This window comes from Plecotus auritus (assembly GCF_963455305.1).
Source record: "Plecotus auritus genome assembly, chromosome: 3".
NCBI lineage: Eukaryota > Metazoa > Chordata > Mammalia > Chiroptera > Vespertilionidae > Plecotus > Plecotus auritus.
This window is the reverse complement of record NC_137772.1, coordinates 26311381-26334590: the sequence shown is the minus strand read 5'-3', so window position 1 is coordinate 26334590 and position 23210 is coordinate 26311381. Positions and strand designations below refer to the sequence as shown.

At 37.4% G+C, this 23210-nt stretch overlaps 1 protein-coding gene across 1 annotated transcript in view; it reads left to right on the top strand.

The window, feature by feature from the left end:
* LOC308243475 (disintegrin and metalloproteinase domain-containing protein 2-like) overlaps positions 1-23210 on the top strand; it is a gene marked incomplete at both ends in the record, with an annotated part of 64742 nt that overhangs the window by 33631 nt on the left and 7901 nt on the right. The window contains 4 exon segments of the mRNA XM_080659020.1: positions 7992-8097; positions 11816-11999; positions 18429-18503; positions 18741-18879. Of these exon segments, the coding sequence (XP_080515146.1) occupies positions 7992-8097; positions 11816-11999; positions 18429-18503; positions 18741-18879 (504 nt within the window).

The window sequence follows — 23210 nt, the reverse complement described above, 5'->3', positions numbered from 1 at the left end:
TCAACAACAACAAAAATAATAAAGGTCACAATAAGTTTGAAGGATTAAAAAAAGACAATCACTGGGCATAGATGAATTATACCATAAAATAGAAGGCATCATGAAATATGGATGAGTGATATAAAGTTGATAATTTGTCATGTTAAAAAATAACATTTTCTAGTTCTTCATATTTAGAGAATTCAAAGTAAAATAAATTGTGAATAGCTCATAAAAGTCACTGACTTATTAAAATACAGTACAATCATAAAGGATGAGTAAGAACTAATCATAATGAAATTGTTAAGTTGTAACTTTCATTTCATGTCTTGCATTTAACTATTTCTATCTACAAGAGCCAGGAGCTCCTGGAGGCTGCCTTTGGTAGCCTCCAGAATTTCAGAAAACCCTACTACCCATATAGTCAAACCTACTCTAGGATTAGAAAAAACACACAGTCTAGCACATTGTAGGTAACTAATCAATTTTTATTAAAAACCATGAGTAAATAAATGGGTTTATTTTTTGTTTGTTTGTTTGCCAACATGTATGTTAAGCATCTGTCCATAGTATATATAAAATATACTATATGATGTTTACATCATTTAAATATACATCCAATGTAAATGAAAGTTGGAAGATATTTAGGAGCATTTGTTTTGCCTTTCAGGAGTGTAATCAAATCCAAGACAATTGCTGTGACCCTGCCACATGTGCACTAAAAGCCGGTTTCAGTTGTTTAATAGGAGTATGCTGTAACAAGTGTCAAGTAAGAGTTTTCTTAAAATTTTGGTATTACCTATATAAGTAAAGTTATCATTCTTTATAATATCTCTATGTTTACATTCTTTTCTATTTACTATAATTTACCTCACACCATCAGTTTTCACCAAAAGGAACTTCATGCAGGACTTCCATGCAAGAATGTGATCTCACTGAATATTGCAATGGATCATCTGCGGAATGTCAAGAGGACCTTTATATTCAGGATGGTCATCCATGTGAAGGAGACAAATGGCTCTGCCTAGAGGGACACTGTAAGAGTCTGACATCACAATGTGCAGAATCATTTGGTCAAGGTATTTGTTATAATTTTATTTCCTGTATATGCATTTTTTTTCTGGAAACTGAAAATAAATAGGTGTTGATATGTAACTGTGATTTTTTAATGTAATTTTTTATTAAATTTATTGAGATGACATTGGTTAATATGATTATACAAATTTCAGGTGTGGACTTCTATGTTATAAAATTTATATATTGCACTGTGTGCCCAGCACCCAAAGTCAAATCTTCTCCTGTCACTAAATATTAGGAACTCTTTTACCCTCATCCCCTTCCCTCTGGCAACTACCACACTGCTGTTTATGTCCATGAGTTTCAGTTTTATATCATTCATATGAGTGAAATCATATGGTTCTCAGCTTTTTCTGACTGACTTATTGCACTTAGCATAACATTCTCAAGGTACATCCATGTTGTCACAAATGACAGTAGTATTTTGTCTCTTCTTATGGCTGAGTAAAAATAGTATATATGTACCACATTTTCTTTATCCAATCCTCTATTGAAGGACACCTCAGATGTCTCCATGTCTTGACGACTGTGAATAATGCCACAATGAACATAAGGGTGCATATAGCTTAGTGAATTAATGTTTTTATTTTTTTGGTAGGTACCCAGAAGAGGGGTTGTTGAGTCATATGGTAACTCTATTTTTAGTGTTTTCAGAAACCACCATACTATTTTCTATAATAGTTGTACCAGTTTACATTCACACCAGCAGTGAATGAGGGCTCCTTTTTTTCCACAATCTCTCCAACACATATCTGTCTTATTGATAATAGCCATTCTAACAGATGTGAGGTGATATCTCATTGTAGTTTTGATTTGCATTTCCCTATTAGCTAGTGAAGTTGAACAACTTTTCACATATCTGATGGCCATTTGTATATTTTCTTGGGAGAGGTGTCTGTTCAGGTCCTCTGAGGAAGGCTATAATTTAAAAATGACAGACAATGGCAAGTGTTAATAAGAATGTGGCAAAATCAGAATTTGTATGCATTGCCGGTGGGAATATAAAAATGGTGTAGCAGCATTAGAAAACAGTTTGGCATTTCCTTAAAATGTTAAGCAGAGCTATTTCATTTCTGGTATATACCTAAGAGAATTGAACATACATGTTCCCATAAAACCTTGTATACAAATATTCATTGCACCATTATTCATAATAATAAAAATGTAGAAATAACCCAAATATCCATCAACTGATGAGTAAAGCAAATATGGAATATTACTATGCAATCAAATATTAATTTAACAAAGTGCTGATATTTGTTAAACATAGATAAATATTGAAAACATATGGCAAGCTAATGAAGCCAGTCACAAAGGACCACAAATTCTGATTTCATTTATATTAATACTAGAGGCCCGGTGCATGAAATTCATGCATGGGGGAAGGAGGAGGGGGTGTCCCTCAGGCCAGGCTGCACCCTCTCCAATCTGGGACTCCTTAGGGATATCTGACTGCCCGTTTAGGCAGTCAGATCCTATCAGGCCTAAATGGGCAGTCGGACATCCCTCTCACAATCTAGAACTGCTGGCTCCCAACCACTCGCCTGCCTGCCTACCTGCCTGATTGGCCCTAACCATTTCTGCCTGCCAGCCTGATCACCCCTTAACCACTCCCCTGCCAGCCTGATCGACGCCAAACTGCTCCCCTGCTAGCCCGATTGCCCCTAACTGTCCTCCCCTGCAGGCCTGGTCCCCCCCAACTGCCCTCCCCTGCAGGCCTGGTCCCCCAACTGCCCTCCCCTGCAGGTTATCTTGTGGTGGCCATCTTGTGTCCACATGGGGGCAGCCATCTTTGACCACATGGGGGTGTCATCTTGTGTGTTGGAGTGATGGTCAATTTGCATATTACTCTTTTATTAGATAGGATGCGTATGTATAAAGACACAAAGTAGATTAATGGTTGCCTAAGACTAGAAGAGTCTGAGGAGAAGGAATGTGTTTGTGTGTTAGACATAGATACAATTTAACATTAATAACATATTTTTAAATTTTTATTTTATTTTTAATGAAATTTATTAGGGTACAATTGGTTAATAAGGATTTAAGTGTACATTTTCATGATACACAATTTGTGTATTGCATTGTGTGCTCACCAACCAAAGTCAAATCATTATAACTACATTTATTGTCACAACTTTAAAAAACATCTTTTAAGTAGACTTTTAATTGAATTTATTAGAGTGACATTGATTCAAAAAACTATACAGGTTTTATAAAAACTATACAGGTTTCAAGAGTACAACTCAACACACTGCATTATGCACCCACTGTCCAAAACAAATTATCTTTCCATCTCTATCCTCCTTCTGTCCACCTCTACCTACCCCTTTTCCTCTGGCCATCACCAGGTAGTATTTTTTTATTTACCTTTATTTTGAAAGTATTGCAAATGCCCCCTTTTTTCCCCATTGACTCCATCCACTCTGCACCCTCTCCTCCTAGGCCTTCCCTATACTATACGTTGTTGTGTGTGTGTGTGTGTGTGTGTGCGTGTGTGTGTGTGTGTGTGTGTGTGTGTGTGTGTTTTGCTTAATCCCTTCACCTTCTTTCATCCAGTCCCCTAACCCACCTCCCCTCTGACAGTTGTCAGTGTGTTCTTGGTATCCATGAATCTCTTTCTATTCTGTTTGTTAGTTTATTGTGCTCCTTAGACTCCACATATAAACAGATCATATGGTATTTGTCATTTTCTGACTGGCTTTTTTCACTTAGCATAATAATCTCCAGGTCCATTCATGCTGTTGCAAAAGCTAAGATTTCCTATTTTTAATTCTTTTACAGCTGAGTGGTATTCCATTGTGTAAACGTACCACTTTTCATCCACTCATCTACTGAAGTGCACTTAGGCTATTTTCAGATCTTGGCTATTGTAAATACCACTACAATGAACACAGAGGTTCATACAGTCTTTTGAATTAGAGTTTTGGGTTTCTTAAGATATATTTCCAGAAGTGAGATCACTGGGTCAAAAAGCAGTTCCATTTTTAAATTTTTTGAAGAAACTCCATACTTTTTTCCACAATGGCTTCATCAGTTTGCATTCCCATCAATAGTGCACAAGGGTTCCCTTTTCTCCACATACTCCCCAACACTTTTTGTTTATTGATGTGTTAAAGATAGCCATTCTGACAGGCATGAGGTGATTTTAATTTGCGTGTCTCTGATGATTAGTGATCTTGAGCATTTTTTCATATGTCTCTTGGCCATCTATATGTCCTCTTTGGAGAAGTGTCTATTTAGATCCTTTGCCCATTTTTTAATTGAATTGTTTGTCTTCCTTTTGTTAAGTTGTATGAGTTCCTTATATACTTTGGATATTAACCCTTTGTCAGATGTACCATTGCCAAATATGTTCTCCCATACAATTTCAATCTTAATTTTTTCCTTTTGATATTATGAAAGTTGGAATTGTTTAATTTCCTTTTGGAATTTTTCATTGCTAATATATAGAAGTGAAATGCAACTGATATTTATGTGTTAATTTTGTAGCCTAAAATTGAGCTTAAGTTATTAAATCTAACAGGTTGTATGTGTGTGTGTGTGTGTGTGTGTGTGTGTGTGTGTTTGTCTGTGTGTAACTTTAGGGATATATATATATAGTCATCACATCTATGAACACATACTTTCACTTATTTTATTCCAATTTAGATGTATATTGTTTCTTTTAGTTGCCCGTTGGTCTAACAATCAGGCCTTCTATTACTGTGATGAATAGAAGGATGAAAGCTGATATTCTTTTCTTGTTCCTTATCATAGAGGAAAAGCTTTCAGTCACTCACCATCGAGTATTATTTCAACTGTGTGGTGTTTTTTTATAAATGGCCTTTATTATATTAAGTACTCTCCTTCTACTTCCAGTTAGTTGCGTGTTTTTTATAATTAAAGGGTGCTGAATTTTGTCAAATGCTTTTTCTGCATCAATTAACATGATTATGCGGTGGGTTTGTTCTCTTTCATTCTTCTATTTTGGTATATGACCAATTGACAAATTTATTTTTGTATTTTGAACCATCCTTGCATTTCAGAAATAAATCCCACTTGGTATTTATAGTGTTCTTAATATGCTCTATAATTCAGTTTATAAGTATTTTGTTGTCTTTTTAAAATTCATATTCATGAGGGCTATTAGTCTGTAGATTTCTTGAGGATTTTTATGTTTACATTCATGAGGAATATTCTCAAATTTTTCTTTCTTGAAATATCTTTGGGTTGTTTTACTATTAAGTCTCATTGAATGATTCATTGAAGTATTTCCTATTCATACTTTTTGGAAGAGTCTTCTGATGCACTGTATTAGTTGTTTGAAAATTTTATGGAATTCACTAGTGAAGATATTTGCACTAAGACATTTTTTGTGGGAAATTTTCTGTTAATAATTAAAATTTATCAATGTGGTTGATCTTTTCAAATAAATTAATTGTTTTATCGATTTTCTCTATCATTTGTCTAGCCTCTGTTTTATTATTTCTGCTATAATATTTATTATTTCTTTCCTTCTGTTTGCTTTATGTTTAGATTTTTTTCAGTATCTTAAGATGGAATGCTAGATTATTGATTTTAAATCATTTTCTTTCCTAATTTAGTTATTTGCAGTTATAAATTTTTAAGCACTGTTTTCAATATTTCTTATACATTTTTGTATGCCATGCTTTTATTTCCATTCATCTCAGAGTATTTTCTAATTTCCCATAGGTTTCATTTTTATTTCTTTTATTTAGGTGTGTTTAATTTCCACATTATTGCATTTTTCTTATCTACTATTATTATTGATTTTTAAATTCAATTTCATTGTATTCATAGAACATAATATGTACAATTTCAAGTCTTTTTAGTTTATTTAGATTTTCTTTATCTCCTGTATGGTCTATCTTGAAGAATATCCAAATGCTTGGAGAAGAATAGGCATTCTGCTATTGTTGGATACAGTGCTTTGTAGATATCTGTTATGTCTCATTTATTGGTAGTGTTGTTCTAATTTTGTATTTTCTCGCTGATCTTCTGTTTATTTGTTCTATTCATGATTGAAAGTTGTCAAAAATGAACTATGTGCTCTGAGTATGGTACTTTTACAAAAGTTCAAAATAGGTCAGGCCATTTCATTAACTGAAAAGCTGCTGGCATTGGGCTACCATGAGGAGATATAAGAATATTTCCAAACTAAAACAACACAGTTCCATTTATCCTATAAACTATTTTACCCAGGATTCCACCAGAGAAACAAAATCTGTAAAAAATATAATTATTTTTTCTACATGTATATGTATAACTGCATTCTATCTACCTATCAAAATTAAGGAATTAGCTTATGTAATTCTGAGGGTAAAATGTTTGTTTGTTTTATGAGAGATACTGGAGAGCTGAGATAAAGCACAGGGAAAGCTCAAAGATGATGTCCAATACCCTCCATCCCCTCAGAAAACATCAGTAAATCCCTAGATATATGCCAAAACCAATGCCTTTACCTCAGACCAAAGCTCCAGGAACAGCCACGAGGTCTCTCTTTCACAGAGAGAGTGAACATGTGTTTCAGTCTGCTATCTGCCCAGTGCCCTGGGTGTGGTAGCCAGTCAAGAACTCTCTGATTGTCACCATCCCATACCACCCAGGAATGAAAGCTCCTGTGGCCACCAGAGCCAGATGATTTAAGGACATCCCTTGGGTAGCAGCCACAAAAACTGGAGCACCCAACCTAAAAATCATGGCACTACACCTATGTAAAAGCATCCCTCTGGAAAACACTGGTACTTTGGAGCTGGGCAGAGTGCACTTGACCTCTGAGGTTTCTAAAAGATTACAGCCTTTAGATGTTTCAGTATATATGCAGCATGGTTCTCTTATTTCTTTTTCAAAGATTATTTTATTTTATATTTTTACCTTTAATTTTTGCCTTTGAGGAGCCCTGTTTTCAGTCTAAATGCCTCTCTTGTATAGATATTACTGTAATGTGTCTTTTTCTTCTAAGAGTGGTATATTTACTAAAACTCCTATCCCTGCTACCAGAGCACAGAAAGTGCAGAAAAATCTGCACTGGTTTATAAAAGTCATCTCTTTATATTTTAATCTCCTGCTTTTTACATCTTTAGAATCAGGAACAAGCCTTGAAAGGGGACTAAACTATATGTTCATGCCCCTTGAGACTCTCGCTTTGTCACTATAGTTATGAAAGATCTCCAACGTTGTCATATTTTATGTCCACCAGCAATCTCCTGCTTCTCTTGCTTGGCTGACTCTTCTGACTTCTCACCCATGCCAGGTTTGCAAATGACCTCTAGATGAAACCAGCGGCTGTGTTCTGCTCACTACCGCTGTTGGGAGTTTCGGCAGAGATCTAACGTGTCTCCTGGGCTTCTCTTCTGGTGTATCATAACGGAGTGCTTAAATCTTTCTCTCAAAGAGTTTTGACTTAATCCTAGAGTAGAACTGATGATGGAGGGTTATGTTAAGTAAACTGCCCTTTAAGTAGGTTGTATCTTAAGAGAATTAAACACATTCTGTGTATGATTTGGTTAGCAAATGTGAAAATGAATCATTTGTGGCTTCAATACGTTTTGGTCTGAAGAAATTATGATAAAAAAACAAAGATATAAGTAGACTGGCTTGACTTGAAAAGATATGCAAACGCAAAGTATTGACTAATAAGATATTCTTTAGATTTCTTACAGACATGTATTTCTAAACTTACTAAAAATTAAAAAAATAAACTGAATGCAATGTTTATATCTAAGGTATTTGGATGGTAAGAATGCTTTTAACTTCTAAATATTTCATTGAAGTGGTTTTGTGTGATCTTAAACCTAGTTTTTATTTTCAATTTATAGTGTAACATTATTTTGTGCAATATATATTGTAAACTATTTTAAAATGCTAAATTCATTTGTTAATTATTTTAAAATTAATATAAGTTCAATGTGACTAACCATACTTTTCCTTTTCAGCTTTAGTTGGGGCTCCTCCAGAGTGTTTTAAATACCTTAATTCTATGACTGATAGATCTGGCAACTGTGGTGCAGATGATTCAGGATACAAGAAGTGTGATCCTAAGTATGCTTTGCAAAATCTATCTAAGAAACTTTATTTTTTGCCTTAAACTTGAAAATACCACCACATAAGGTTATGTGCAATAAAAATTTCACCTGGCCATAAAGACTTCATTTAATCAAATTAGAATTATTTGAAATACAGAATGTTTGTGCTTCTGTTTCTCATATATCCAAATTAGCCTTTGTATTTTCCCATAGGCTGTTTAATTTACACATAGATTAATTAATTATCCATTAGTTAGATTGACTGATTATTTTTTTATTTTTCATGCTGTCACTTTCATTTTACAAAGGATGACCATTCTTATAGTAATGAAATGAAAAGTACACATGCATTTTTACTACCCAGGAAGTAGTAAAGCACTGTGTTTAAGAACATGTGCTCAAGAACATGTGCTGTACAGCTAGACACCATGGTTTCAAATCCTAACCATACCATTTATCTACTTGAATGACGTTGGACATATGTTTCACATATGTAAAATATAAATATTAATTTCACTAACATTGGTCTGGTGCCAGTGGGGAATTTCAGTAGTCTATGAAAAGCACTTAAAATGGGACTGACATATGGTATGCACACCACAAAGTACATCTTAGTACATTTATAAATTGCTTTTCCATATACTCAAATCCAGAATACACAGAAGTGTGTTTTATAATTGCTAAAGCATATACTGACTAAAGAAAACCTTCTAACTAATATGACTATGTTTTCCTTTAAATCCCTGGTAATTTATATAGTAGTTGCTACAAAGTGCTTCTTTGCTAATTGCCATATCTGGCTCATTTTGATATTGGTATCTAGTGATTTATTTGCATCTTGACTATGTCACATTTTAATTTTTTGTATGCCTAGCATTTTTTTTTATTTTATAATGAATACTATGAATAATATACAATGAAACTTTGTGTTATTTTTATGCATTTCAGAAGGCTGTAGAATTTTGATATGGAAGGGCTTGAACATAGCTAGACTCATAAATAATATCTCTCTATGAGCAGTAGCTGAAAATAGTGTTCTTTGTTTATCTTTAAGATGCACTTTAATAATTCCCTGAAGTGTTCATTGTACATGCTTAGTTCAGTGGTCAGAAAGGATTTAGAGTGAAGTTCATATACACATCTTAGTGCTCAGTTCCTTTTAATTTTCAGTCACCAAATTGATATTAGGCTTATCTTCTAATCCTGCCTTTTGATTTTTCAAGCTAAGAAGATTTAAAGTGTTTTCGTGGATTTTTTTTAAAGCCACAATCCAAAATGTCTCATATAGAGTTTCCATTCTTATGGCTCAATTATCATTCAATTCATCCCTCTCTGGTTACATTCCAAAGCTTTCAGTGTGTGTGTGTGTGTGTGTGTGTGTGTGTGTGTGTGTGTGTTAGATTAGAATTCTACCCTAACTCGAACCAACTTCAACCTACTTCTTAACTGTATAAATGATTCTTAAGTTAAGTTCTGTGTTAATACCTTCCAGCTATAAACCACTAGGAACCCACCTGCAATTGAACAAGTTTAGTTTTTTACATCTTCCAGTCAGTGAGACTTTACACTATGGGAAACTGTGAAACATCTTAGCTCCAGAGTTTTAGAGACTTATTATAGAACTTGAGCTTGTGTTAAAGTAATTTTCAGTAGGGTTGCAGGAAGTGGATCATTGCTCTGAATTGGATGTTTTCAGAAAGTGAAAGTAATTCTGTGATCGGATATCTTAATAAATCATATGTGAAGAAGGAAGACTAGAGAGTGAAGCTAAAGCTGTAATCTATATACCTAAAAGCCTAAGCGACCATCCGACCATCCAACTGGTAGCTAGGATGCGCAATGACCACCAGGGGGCAGATGCTTCGACTGGTAGCTATGACGCACACTGACCACCAGGGGGAAGACGTGCAACACTGCAGCTGCCGAGCTTTGTGACTTGGCAGCAGCAGTTCTCGGGTGATGTACCTGAAACCAGAGAGGAGGGAACCCGATTCCAGGGTGCATCAACTGAGAACCGCCCTCTCGCAATCCGGGACCCCTTGGGGGATGTTGGAGAGCTGGTTTTGGCCCGATCCTTGCAGGCCAGGCCAAGGCACCCCACTAGTGTATGAATCCGTGCACTGGGTCTCTAGCTGGTAATAAAACAATAGTCACTCATATTGGCTGGATGAGAGGGATGTTTGGTAATTTTGTTGCTTGGATAATGTTTATTTCTTGTCTTCCTATGTTCAGAGATTATTTATGGTGTGGACTTTTTCTTTCTTGATCTGCATAGTCACTGAATGGCTTTACCTAAAGTTGATATTCTTATACTGGCCTGTGTTTAACAGGTAAATACCATGGGCTAGCAATGAGTGCAACTTAGCTTGTATCAATTTCAAGGCCTTGCTGTAATATCAGACCTTCACCTGAATGCAGGGGCTACTTTTCTCTCTTAAATTTTCCTCTTTTGCAAAAAAAGCAAAAAATCAGGTCATGGAAAATTGGTCCTCCCACACCAAAAAACTGTTCTAACATATCTATATTTTTACTATTGCTAAGATTTATGCTGAGTAGAACGTTATTTAGAGAACATGGTATATATTTGGGCTGGGATTAGTCTCTCTAGTACAGGAGAATTTGTTGACTCCTCTGAAGTAGCAATGACTGGCTTATTTCGCTTAGCATAATGCTCTTCATGTTCATTCATCCTGTTGCAACTGGTAAGAGTTCTTTATTTTATATAGCAGCGTAGAATTTCATTGTGTAGATGTACCACAGTTTTCTAATCCGCTCATCTGCTATGGGCACTTAGGCTGTTTCCAAATCTTAGCTATAATGAATTGTGCTGCTATAAACATAGGGGTGCATATATTATTTCTGATAGGTGTTTCTGATTTCTTGGGTTATATTCCTAGAAGTGAGATTACTGGGTCAAAAGGGAGTACTATTTTTAATTTTTTGAGGAAATGACATACTGTTTTCCACAGTGGCTGCACCAGTCTGCATTCCCACCAGCAATTCATGAGGATTCCTTTTTCTCCACATTCTTGCCAGCACTTGTCATTTGTTGATTTGTTGAAGATAGCCATTTTGACAGGTGTAAGATGGTAACTCATTGTCATTTCAATTTGCATCTCTAGGATCATTAGTGACTCTGAGCATGTTTTAATATGTCTCTTGGCCTCTTTCAAAAAGTGTCTATTTAGGTCCTTTGCCCATTTTTTTTATTGGATTGTGTATTTCCTTTTGTTAAATTATATGAGTTCCCTATAAATATTGGAGATTATTAATACTTTTTCTTATTTTCTGGTTACCTGCATAATTTTTGTGCTTCACAGTGCTATCATTATGATGTATTTTAGTGATTATATGTTAATATTTATTGCGTAAAATATTTCAAAGTCTTTACCCATAATGGTGAGAGTAGGTATTATGTTTAAAAAACTGAAAAGGATAAACTTTGCTAATTTTTTAAGATAGAATGAACTAGAAATTGATTTTGTCTAAGAATCAAAAAAGTAAAAGAATCATTACAAAAATTATCAGATTATCTAGGAAGTAGTTCATCATTACTAAAATGTTCCATTATTATCAATGCAGGTAAAACCCTCATTTTTTTCGTGTTTCACAATTAATTGCATATAATTTTTTTCAAAACTTCAGTTCTTTATGTAAATCTTTTTGCTTTAGAAATGATATTCTAATATTTATTTGTATTTAAAACTAATGATTTTCATTTATTTGTAAATTAGTGATGTGATGTGCGGAAAATTAATATGTAAACATGAAGGTGAAAATATACTTGAAAGTCAGCACGCCATTATTATTTATGCTAATATAAATGGAAATATCTGTGTCTCATTGGAATATAAATATGACCATGCTGAAAGCCATAAGATGTGGGTAAGAGATGGAACTGTTTGTGATACAAATAAGGTACGTATGCTTTTAGTCTCAAATGACTTTCTAATTTATACTCTATTTTTATATGCATGATTAGTATTTTCCTCATAATTTAAGTACATATTCAATTTTAAAAATAAGAAAATATAAAAATGTTAAATAAGAAAAAACTAAAAAAGAAAAAATACAAAACCTGTTTTCATGCATATATGATATCACCATGAATATTTTATTGCCTTTTTTCTTGAAAATTTTTTACATTCACTGATCTGAGAATCACATTGTTCATTCACTGTATTTTGTTAAATTATAATACACAGAGTATTTCTAATGTTATGACCTATCTTATGACATAATTACTTTAAAATAACTGTTAAATAATATATTACCATTTTAGTGATAAGAATAATCCTATATAATAAAGAGGGAATGTGCTAATTGACTGTCACAGCCTCACAAGATGGCAGTGCCCACAGCCACAAGATGGCAGTGCCCAGTCCCCTCAGCCCCACTGGGGGCCTTGGGTCCTCCTGCACCCCCCACTGACTGAGGTGCAGGCAAGCAGGACCAGCTGAGGCGCAGGCAAACCTTAGGTGGCAGCTGCCCAGCCACCCAGGGCCAGCCTGAGGCTCAGGTAACCAGGGCCGGCAGAGGCTCATGCTGCTGGCAGTGGCAGCAGCAGACGTGTGATGGGGGTGTTGCCTTCCCCGGATCACCAGGTTGCCTCCTGCCCCTGAGGGCTCCAGGACTGTGAGAGGGAGCAGGCCGGGCTGAGGGACCGCCCCCTCCAGTGCATGAATTTTCATGCACCAGGCCTCTAGTCTATAACAATCTATAATAATAAAACCATAATATGCTAATTAGACCAGATGTCCTTCTGGACGTCCTTCCAGATGACCTTCTAGATGAAGCTGGGGCTGCAAGGGAAGCCCGGGTTCCGGGTGCCTGCCAGCGGCTGGAGAGAAGCTGGTGCTGGCAGCTGGGGGACGGAAGGCCTACTGTTGCATGAATTTTGTGCATCAGGCCTCTAGTATAGAGTGAATAGAGTAAAGCAAAAATTAACAGAAGGTACATAAATGAGGGGTAACTACTCTTTCTATTTTTATGAACATTCCAATCTCTCTCTCTCTCTCTCTCTCTCTCTCTCTCTCTCTCTCCCTCTCTCTTTCTCTGAGAATGTAATATAATCTACAGACATTGTATATACATTCTTTTAGGACACCAATATATAACATAGTTATGTAGCTATACTAACTGCATATTTTTTACAAGAACATCTCATTCTATTATTTAATTTTATTCCACTAGAGGCCCAGTGCATGAAATTTGTGCATGGGAGGAGGGTCCCCTCAGCCCAGCCTGCACCCTCTCCAATCTGGGACCTCTGCGGGATGTCCGACTGCTGGTTTAGACACAACCCCTGGCCTAAAACAGCAGTCAGACATCCCCCTCACAATCCTGGACTGCTGGCTTCTAATCGCTCACCTGCCTGCCTACCTGGTTGCCCCTAACTACCCCCCATCTGCCGGCCTGATCGCCCCTCACTGCCTCTGCGAGCCAGCCTATTTGCCTCTAACTGCCCCCCCCCCCCACCAGCCTAGTCATCCCTAACTGCACCCTGCTGCTGGCCAGGTTACTCCCAACTGCCCCCTCCCTGTTGGCCTGGTCTCCACTTACTGCCCCACCTGCTGGCCTGGTCACCCCCAACTTCCCCTCTCTTCCAGCCTAGTTGCCCCTAACTGCCCCGCCAACCAGCCTAGTCGCCCTGCACTCCCCCCCCCCACCACCAGTCTAATTGCCCCCAACTGCCCCCCCTGCTGGCCTGGTGGCCCCCAACTGCACCCCCTACTGGCCTTGTCGCCCCTAAATGACCCCTCTTCTGACCTGGTCGCCTCTTACTACCCCCCCCCTGCCAGCCTGGTCGCCCCCAACTGTGCCCCCTGTTGGCCTGGTCGTCCTACATAGCCTGCTCTTCAGTTGTTTGGTCATCCCTCACTAACCCCCCCTGCCAGCCTGGTCACCCCATGCAGCCTGCTGTTCAGTCATTTGGTCGTCCTTCACTAAGCCCACTGCCCGCCTGGTTGTAAGCAGCCATCTTGTGAGGGCGTGAGGGTTAATTTGCATATTACTTATTTATTATATAGGATAGTACATATGGATATGTATCACAATTTCTGTCTTCCTAAATTTTTGATCTATGAAATATATGTCACTAATGTATATATAAATAAATACACAACAAAGCTGGTTTAACTTATTCTCAAATCTAAATTTTAAGTTATAAATTTTCTCTCATCTAATTAGAAGCATAATGCATTAAATTACTTGATGAAGAACAGCGGGAAAGGCAAAATATAATCAACTCAGGAGCAGAATATTTATTTTGGAAATGAGAAGTAAAAATTTATGTTTTGGTTGTGACCAGGAATAAATGAAATCTTAAAATTTTTCACATTTTAATTGTAAATCATAATGAATGTATACATGTTTATAATATATTCTTTTCACCTGATCTTATGGAAATACTAGAGACCCCATGCATGAATTCGTGCACAGGTAGGGCCCATCGGCCTGCCCCAATGGGGGCCAGTCAGGGGTGGGGCCAGCTGGGGTGTCTATGCTGGAAGCTATAGCTTTCCTCCAGCTGATTCTAATTATACTTTAAGGATGACCAAAAGAAAACCCACAACAGAATTGTTTTGCATTTCACATGCCATGAGATGAAGTTATTTATGTGTTGTTTGCAAATGTATATCAAGATGGATGATGGCCCTTTAATGATTTTTACATTCTTCCTGGGGCACTACCCTCAGTTTCCCAATATGACCTTCATGTCTGTTTGTTTAAAAGTTTTTCTGTTTTTGAATGTGCCTACCCTTCACTGTTGCTCCTGGCAACCTGCAGGTCCTCTTCGCTGCCCCATTTAAAGAGAGATTGAAAGCTCACCTAATCTGCAAGGCACCACAATTTCACAATATCCCCACCCAGCCTCTCTATATTCCTCTGCAAAGGGCTGCCATTCTGTTAATGCTTAGGTTGCCTTTTTGACTAACTTGGAAGGTCTCCTGGGGCTGTGGGCCATGGAGGGAGAATTCCACACCTTGGCTGCAGTATTAGCAGAGCCCTCTGGAGAATCTGGTTGGGGTCAGAAGGGATTGATAATCATTTTCTTGTGTTTACACTAAATGTACATGCACCAGGGAGCCAAGCAGTGATATAGAGGTGCTGGGGGCCGCCGATCGAGGTGGGGGCTAGTCAGGGGGAGGGGCCACGGGTGGTTGGCCACCGGCCCCACCCCTAATCGGGGTGTTGGGGGCTGATCAGGGGCTGGGCCGGCCTCAGGGTGGGGGGGCAATCAGGGCCTGAATCAGGCTGGTTGGCTGCCACAGTGCGCGTCATAGCCACCGGTCATTCTGGTCGTTCTGGTTGTTCCACAATAACGGTCACTGGGCTTTTATATATATAGATTTGTCATACATAATAAAATCTTATTACAACATAACTTTACTAATATTAATTTTAAAAATTAGGAATAAAATTTTAAATGAAGAATTGTCATCCCAAATTCTCACATAAAATTCAGGCATTTAAAAAACTTTGTAATAACTTTTGCCTCTGTGTGACTTTTTTGATTTCTCACATTTATGGATGTTTTAAATGTCTTATTATTCCAAATAGTCTCATCCAAGCATTTCTTTGGGGCCTTAGATGATCTATTGTATGTCTCCACCCATAATCTCTTGCCCCAGGTGTCTGCAAAGTCTTAGTCTTCCTGAGCCGTGTCCATAGCTTCTCTCCATTTGAGATTTAAATTTGGTAAATGAGACAAGTCCTCAGGAACTTCTCAGATGTAATATTGAAAATATGGTATCTTATGCTCCCTTCTGTTTAGGGAGGTAATTGGGAACTCAGCTTCTTCAGACCAAAACTGTGCATGCCAAAGGAGCGACACAAGGGTGAACAAAAATGCCACAAAGGTTTCTACCTTTTTGGTTCTCTCTTGACTGGGATTTGCTTGGTTGCTTTAGATCTTAGACTGCTTCCAGAGTTCCTATAGGTTTCCTTCCTTCCTTCCTTCCTTCCTTCCTTCCTTCCTTCCTTCCTTCCTTCCTTCCTTCCTTCCTCCCTCCCTCCCTCCCTCCCTAGCTCCCTCCCTTCCTGCCTTTCTTCCTCCTTTTTTAAAAATATCTCCAAGGGAGAATAGGACGTGGGACTTCCTAGTGCACTATTTTACTCTCCAGATTATTTTTTTTTCAAGATTAAGTAAAACGTGCTCATAAGTGTCACTGGTGTAGGGTACATATGATTATTTAAATCCTACATGTCTGGTCACTGATGGCCACTGGAATATGCTGGCTTCAGTATTTCTTTTGAGAAATCACATTGTCTCCCATTTTCTGAGCTTAAAAATAACTTTTTACTTTATCTCCAGTAACAAACATATGTTTATTTTAAAATATACATAAAATATACATATATCTTTTTTGTTTGTGTTACTCATCATTTTAGGCACTCCATACAAGAAGATTTCTACAGAAACCTACTATGCCTAAGTGACAAGAATAAGAAGATGCATTATATTTCTTGTCTCATAAAAAATTAAAAAAATATATATGTTTAAGAGAGTTTGATGAAGAACCATTATTTTCATTATATTATTCTTATGTGGAGATAAATAACTTTTGCAGTTTTGTAGATTCCTACTTTGGATGGTGTTTCTCCCTAGCCTTCCTCCATGGTGCAACAGAAGTAAACAGGCTAAATCAGAAAAAAATAATTTCATTGCACAGAAACAATATCAATAATTCCTTCTCAACTTTCTAGTGTGGCTCAAAGAATTTATTTAACAATTCTGAGAATTAAGTTTATCTTCTTCTGTACAACAGCTCTGATAATTATATATCTAACTTCTCTGCCTAAGTTCTAGTTAGGTGTTAAGGGATCATTCTAACAGAAAAGCTATGTTTTTAACTGCAGGAACACTAGTCTCTATCCGGAACTTTTAGACTATTTCCACAACCACTCAAAATAACCTGACTATACTTGTCATCAGTATATTTCTTTCTAAGTCTTAGAGTTATGTGTTGCTATAATTATCAGACACTATCAATAATGTATTCCTCATGCTCAGTAATGTTTAGCAAAATCTATGTGAGCAGATTCTATTCACTCTCTGACCTTAAAAATTAGTACATTATGGTCATACATATTTCAAGAGAAAAGAATCCCAAATAAATATTTCCAATATTATTTAGAAAACTTTTGTAAAAATAATATTTCCAATTATGTGTTATTTGGTTTATTATCAGTTACCCTAAGGCATTCTATGAGTGCAATAAACATTAATTTTAATTTTTAAAGCATAGTATTACTTAATATTACAAGTTGAAAGAAATCTTAAAAAAATATTGTAAACTTTTGAACTTTATGCTCAGCTTTCCCTATCTCAATTAATTGTACCACAACCAAAAGAGTTAGAGAAGCTAGAAACCTTGTTGTCATTGACCCATCTCTCTTTCCATCATATTTATCACTAAATTTAGGTGAATTAAACTTTTTAACTATATCTCAAATACAACTACTGGTTTCCATCTAAACCAATACCACTCAATTTCACTCTATGATTATTTTTCTGGATTATTATAATGACATTCTAATTTATCTCTCTACATTTTCTTTGCCTTTCCATCTTCTTTTCCAAAACCTACTTTTATTGGCTTCCCATTTTCAATTAAATCTCTAAATAAAACCAATTGCTTATAGGTAATAGGCCAACTTTCTGATTGAGATCAGAGGGTCTTACACAAACCTGCCATAAGAACTTCAGTCACACCATGCTTAGAGATTATTTTTCTTTTTTGGTCTGTGTTTGTGTTTCTATAGATCTTTTACTGTAATATGAACAATAGGATTTTGTATGTGTGTGTGTGTGTTTAAAGGGCAAAGCACATTGTAGAACTTAAATATTAATCATTCCATGGCTGTTTTCTGTGTAACAGCTACATTGCCCTTAATATTTTTCAAAGGTTCCATACTATTTCCAATGTAGGGTCATTTGAAATATTATTTCTTTTTCTGTAAGTACCTGTCTTTCATTTCTATGCTTGATTAAATTCTGTTCAATGTTAGTGCGCCATAATATTTTACTGTTCTCATATATTAGTAAATTCCCTTTATTTTTAATGTAACTATTTTTTTCATTATACTAGTTAACACATGTTAATCTTTGATTTTATTTATTTCATGTCTGTACCTTCCATCCCAGCAAAAGCAGGGAAGATGTTTTTAATGTTTTGTTTACTCTCAGATAATCAGAGTCTCATCTAGTAATAAAAACATAGTAGCACTATAAATTACTTATTGTTAGTATATTTATATTTATTCTTAAACCAATATCTCTTAATTAGATGACAAATCCAGATGACATTTCAGCTAACTTACTTTGGCTTATTTCCTTTTTAGGTGTGCAAGCAACACAAGTGTATAGATAATGACTTGGGTTATGACTGTACTCCACAAAAATGCAACAATCACGGTGTAAGTATCAGTACTATGACACACAAGAATAGATATCATTGAGAGTGATCCTAGAAAAGCAAACACACAGCTAAACACACACACACACACACACACACACACACACACTCATTCATGTACTCATAAGCCGCATAAGAAAATTGGTCTTATCTAACTTAGGTATTATTTTAAAATTCTACTTGTACACAAATAATTTGAACTACTTATATTATAAAGTGACTTTTTTTCTTTTTTCAGGTATGCAATAATAAAAAAAACTGCCACTGTAACCCCACCTATTTACCTCCAAATTGCCAAGATGAAAAAGACACATTTCCTGGCGGGAGTATTGACAGTGGCAATTTTCCAGTTGTACAAGCCCAAGGCCGTAATCTTGGTAAGTATTAATAGCAAATTGAAAACACAATTAAAACACATCTTAACGTATTAAATTAAAGAAGTAAATACCGTTTTGTCTATCAATTTATAGATTATGTTTGAACATCAAATAGTAAATCATATATAGCTATGTTTTTTCTTTATTGATTAAGGTATTACATATGTGTCCTTATATCCCCATTGCTCCCCCACCCTCCTACTCATGCCCTCACCCCCCTGGTGTCTGTGTCCATTGGTTAGGCTATAATGCATGCATACAAGTCCTTTGGTTGATCTCTCTCCCTAACCCCCACCTTCCCCTACCTTCCCTCTAAGGTTTGACGATCTATTTAACTTATGTTTTACTTACAGAGAGTAATATAATAGAAGATAGTTAGTATATATTGTAGATGAGGTATGTCAGGGCCAAGGCAGGAAAATAGAAATCAGTTTAGTCCTTTTATACAGAAGGAATTTAATATAAGGCATCAGGTAAGACATAATGGCACAGATAAAAACCAATCAGAGAATGGTGAAGCAAACTAGAGATTAGCAACAGCAGAAATTCATCACTGCTTGGGCCTACTGGGACTATAAAAGGAGGTGGCATTTCTGGAACCTGAATCTGAGCCATGTGGCACGACATATAACTTTGGTCAAATCTATATATTAGTATGTAAACCACAGGGAGAGGTACTGTCCAGCATGAGGTAGAGATATGGAGCATTCACAGCCATTATTAGTGATGTAGGAGAGGAAAGGGGATAAATACCATGGATAGTTCACTCTTCTGATACTCTATATTGTATCTAGTGACTTCCATTGGCTAATCTAACTAGAAGACAAAAAGTCAATGAACTGGGGGAATGTAGTATCCTATAATTGTTTTTGTTCACTGCAGGAATGGACCTTGGAGCAAGCCAGCATATCCAGTGATGCGTAGGGCCAGACTTTATATAAAAACCTAAATTTGCATATAATTAAAGCAGGTTTTTTCAGATTTTGTGCCAGAGGTAGTTCTTAATATTTCCACATTCATTTCATTGTTTAAGACCATATATGTAATAGATTACTAAATTATAACATTTACGCATTATCAAGCTGTTTCCATTTTAGTAGTAACAATGGGCAGTAGCTTGTGTTCAAATCAATTGAAACCAATTGCTTCTGTTCATGCACACACATGCCATTTCCCAAATGAGCAGAGGAGACTACTCTTTTGCTGGAATCTAGGTTGACCTTAGTGATATGATTAATCAATAAAATGTTTAGAAGTGAGATTCTGGGACTGCCATAGTCTTCCTACAGATTCTGACTGGGTCTTTTAGAATACAAATTCTTGGTTCTCTTTCTTGGACCACTTATTCTGTTGAAACTCATTTGCTCTGTATGAAATTTGATTACATTGAGGCACAAAACCGCAACTACACAACTAAGCCCTTCCCAAATTCATGACCCACACAATGATCAATTTTAAATGAATGTTTTACGTTACTAAATTTGTAGTTGCTTACACAACTCCATCTATCTATCTATCTATCTATCTATCTATCTATCTATCTATCTATCATCTATCTATCATCTATCATCTATCATCATCTATCACATCTATATATCTATCTTTCTCATATATAAATGAAAATAATTTGATACCAGAAGGTGTACTTATATAACAAGTATCTAAATATGTGTGGCAATAACTTTGGCACTGGATGATGTGTGGTAGAAAGAACTGTAAGAAACTGTTCAAAACTATTAGTATACTAGAAGCCTGGTACATGAAATTCGTGCACAGGAGGGTGTCCCTCAGCCCAACCTGCACCATCTCCAATCTGAGACCTCTCGAGGGATGTCTGACTGCCCGCTTAGGCCCGATCCCATTGGGCATCCCTCTCATAATCCAGGACTGCTGGCTCCCAACTGCTCACCTGCCTGCCTGCCTGATTGACTCTAACTGCTTCTGCCTGCCAGCCTGATCACCCCCTAACTACTCCCCTGCTAGCCTGATTGATGCCTAACTGCTCCCCTGCCACCCGATTGCCCCTAACTGCCCTCCCCTGCCTGCTTGGTTGCCCCTAATTGTCCTCCCCTGCAGGCCTGGTTGCCCCCTACTGCCTCCTCTGCTGGCACAGTCACCCCTAACTGCCCTTCCTTGCCAGCCTGGTCCCCCCCAACTGCCCTCCCTTGCAGGCTGGGTCAGTCCCAACTGCCCTCCCCCTGCCGTCTCAGTCCTTAACTGCCCTCCCCTGCTGACCTGGGCACCTGCAACTGCCCTCCCCTGATGGCCTGGTTGCCCCCAACTGCCCTCCCCTAGAGGCCTGGTCCCCCCCCAACTGCCCTCCCATGCAGGCCTGGTTCCCCTCAACTGCCCTCCCCTGGAGGCCTGGTCCCCCCCCAGTGTCCTCCCCTGCAGGCCTGGTCGGTCCCAACTGCCCTCCCCTGCCATCCTGGTCATCCCTAACTGCTCTCCCCTGCTGGCCTGGTCGCCCCCAACTACCTTCCCCTGCAGGCTGGTTCCCCCAACTGCCCTCCCCTGCAGGCCTGGGTCACTCCCAACTGCCCTCCCCTGTAGGTAGGCCTGGTCCCCCTCAACTGCCCTCCCCTGTAGGCCTGGTCCCCCCCAAATGCCCTCCCCTGCTGGCCTGATCGCCCATAACCGCCCTCCCTTGCTGGCCATCTTGTGGCAGCCATCTTGTGTCCACATGGGGCGGCCATCTTTGACCACATGGGGGCAGCCATCATGTGTGTTGGAGTGATGGTCAATTTGCATATTACTCTTTTATTATATAGTATGATAAAACTGTCTTCAGAAGACAGTTGGTGAGCAATTCAAAAGAATGTTATTATAAGTTGAAAAATTTAGTTTTATTATGAATTGATGGTTACTTGGCATCATTGCTGCCTGTGGTAATGTGGAAAATATAATTCATAGTTCTGATTGGCAAGATTTTTAGGTAGATTATAAGAATTTTCAGGTAGGTAACTTACATTACCTGTGATTAAATATAAGATCATGGTAATAATCAATTTTTAAGGAAAATATAGAGCAAAGGTAAAGCAGCTAATTTTTTGTGGGGTTTTTTTTTGTCTGCAAAAGAAAATAATTATTATTCCTGTATGTTTTAGAAAAATATTCTTAAATAATAAATGTCTAACAGCCAAATTTGAGCCATTAAGCAATAAAATTTGTTCTCAAATAAAATTAACTCAATTACATGAATGTAAAAACCCTCTTCGGAAAATCTCAGTAAAACTTGAAGTGATGCCTCTTAGATATCTTCATCTAAACAAAATCCTTCTAAGTATTGTATTGGAATGCCTTATAAAACTCTCAAATAAAAAGGCTATTAAATATGTTATTCTATGGCAGCCTCACCAGCCCAATATAGAAAAATGCTTATGTCAAAAAGATTTGTGGGTATGGCCTCCATTTAATAGGGTATTATTATTATTACTAGAGACCCAGCATGCAATTAAAATTGCATGAGGAGGCGCCCCGCCTCCCGCCGTGTGAAGAGGCACCCGCGGGCTGCCACGGGAGTCAGGCCACCGTGGCAGTCAGGCCTACCTGGCATCATGGGCAGCAGGAACCCACGCCTGACTTCTGCCACAGGCGCTCCATTTCCCCTGCCTGTGTCCACTCTGGGCCACCTGAGCCGCCACGCCAGGCCTCCCAGTCTCTGTCTCCATCTCTGCTTCAGGCCCCATCTGCTCGTGCAACCTCCTCCTGTCCAGTCGTGACCTGTTAAGGTGTCTGGCCTAATTTGCATATTACCTCTTTATATATATTGTAAATTATCTTGAATTCTTATATAAGTTTTTTTATAAGTGCTTATTAGAGCCAAATTGAAAACATATGCTGGGGAGCAAGTACTCAACTGCTTCCCAGGGTGTACTTTTATTTGATACACAAAATATTCACACGTTTTAAGAAAAATTATATCAGCTCAGACTGAAGTGATCTCAATAGCATGTATGCTCTTTGAGTCCAATCAATAACAGGAAAGAAGCAACTCAGATATGACAGGGGCTATTTCTAATGGAAATAATAATAAATTAAAGGGTATTACCAAGAAACCAGAAATCCAAACTTTTTAGATCTTTAGGTTTATGATTTTTAAAAATCACCACCAACACAAATTTAAAAAATACAAGTCTAGATGGAAAACATACAGATTAATTCCACTAATTATTTTCAAGGAAGAAATACTATTTAAAAAACAGTGGTTGCATGAGGTAAACATAACCCTGGTGCCAAATCCAGACAGAGAAGTTTAAAAAAATTACAGAATAATTTATTTCATGAACATAAATATAAACATTCTCAAGAAAATATTTGCTTGTGATATA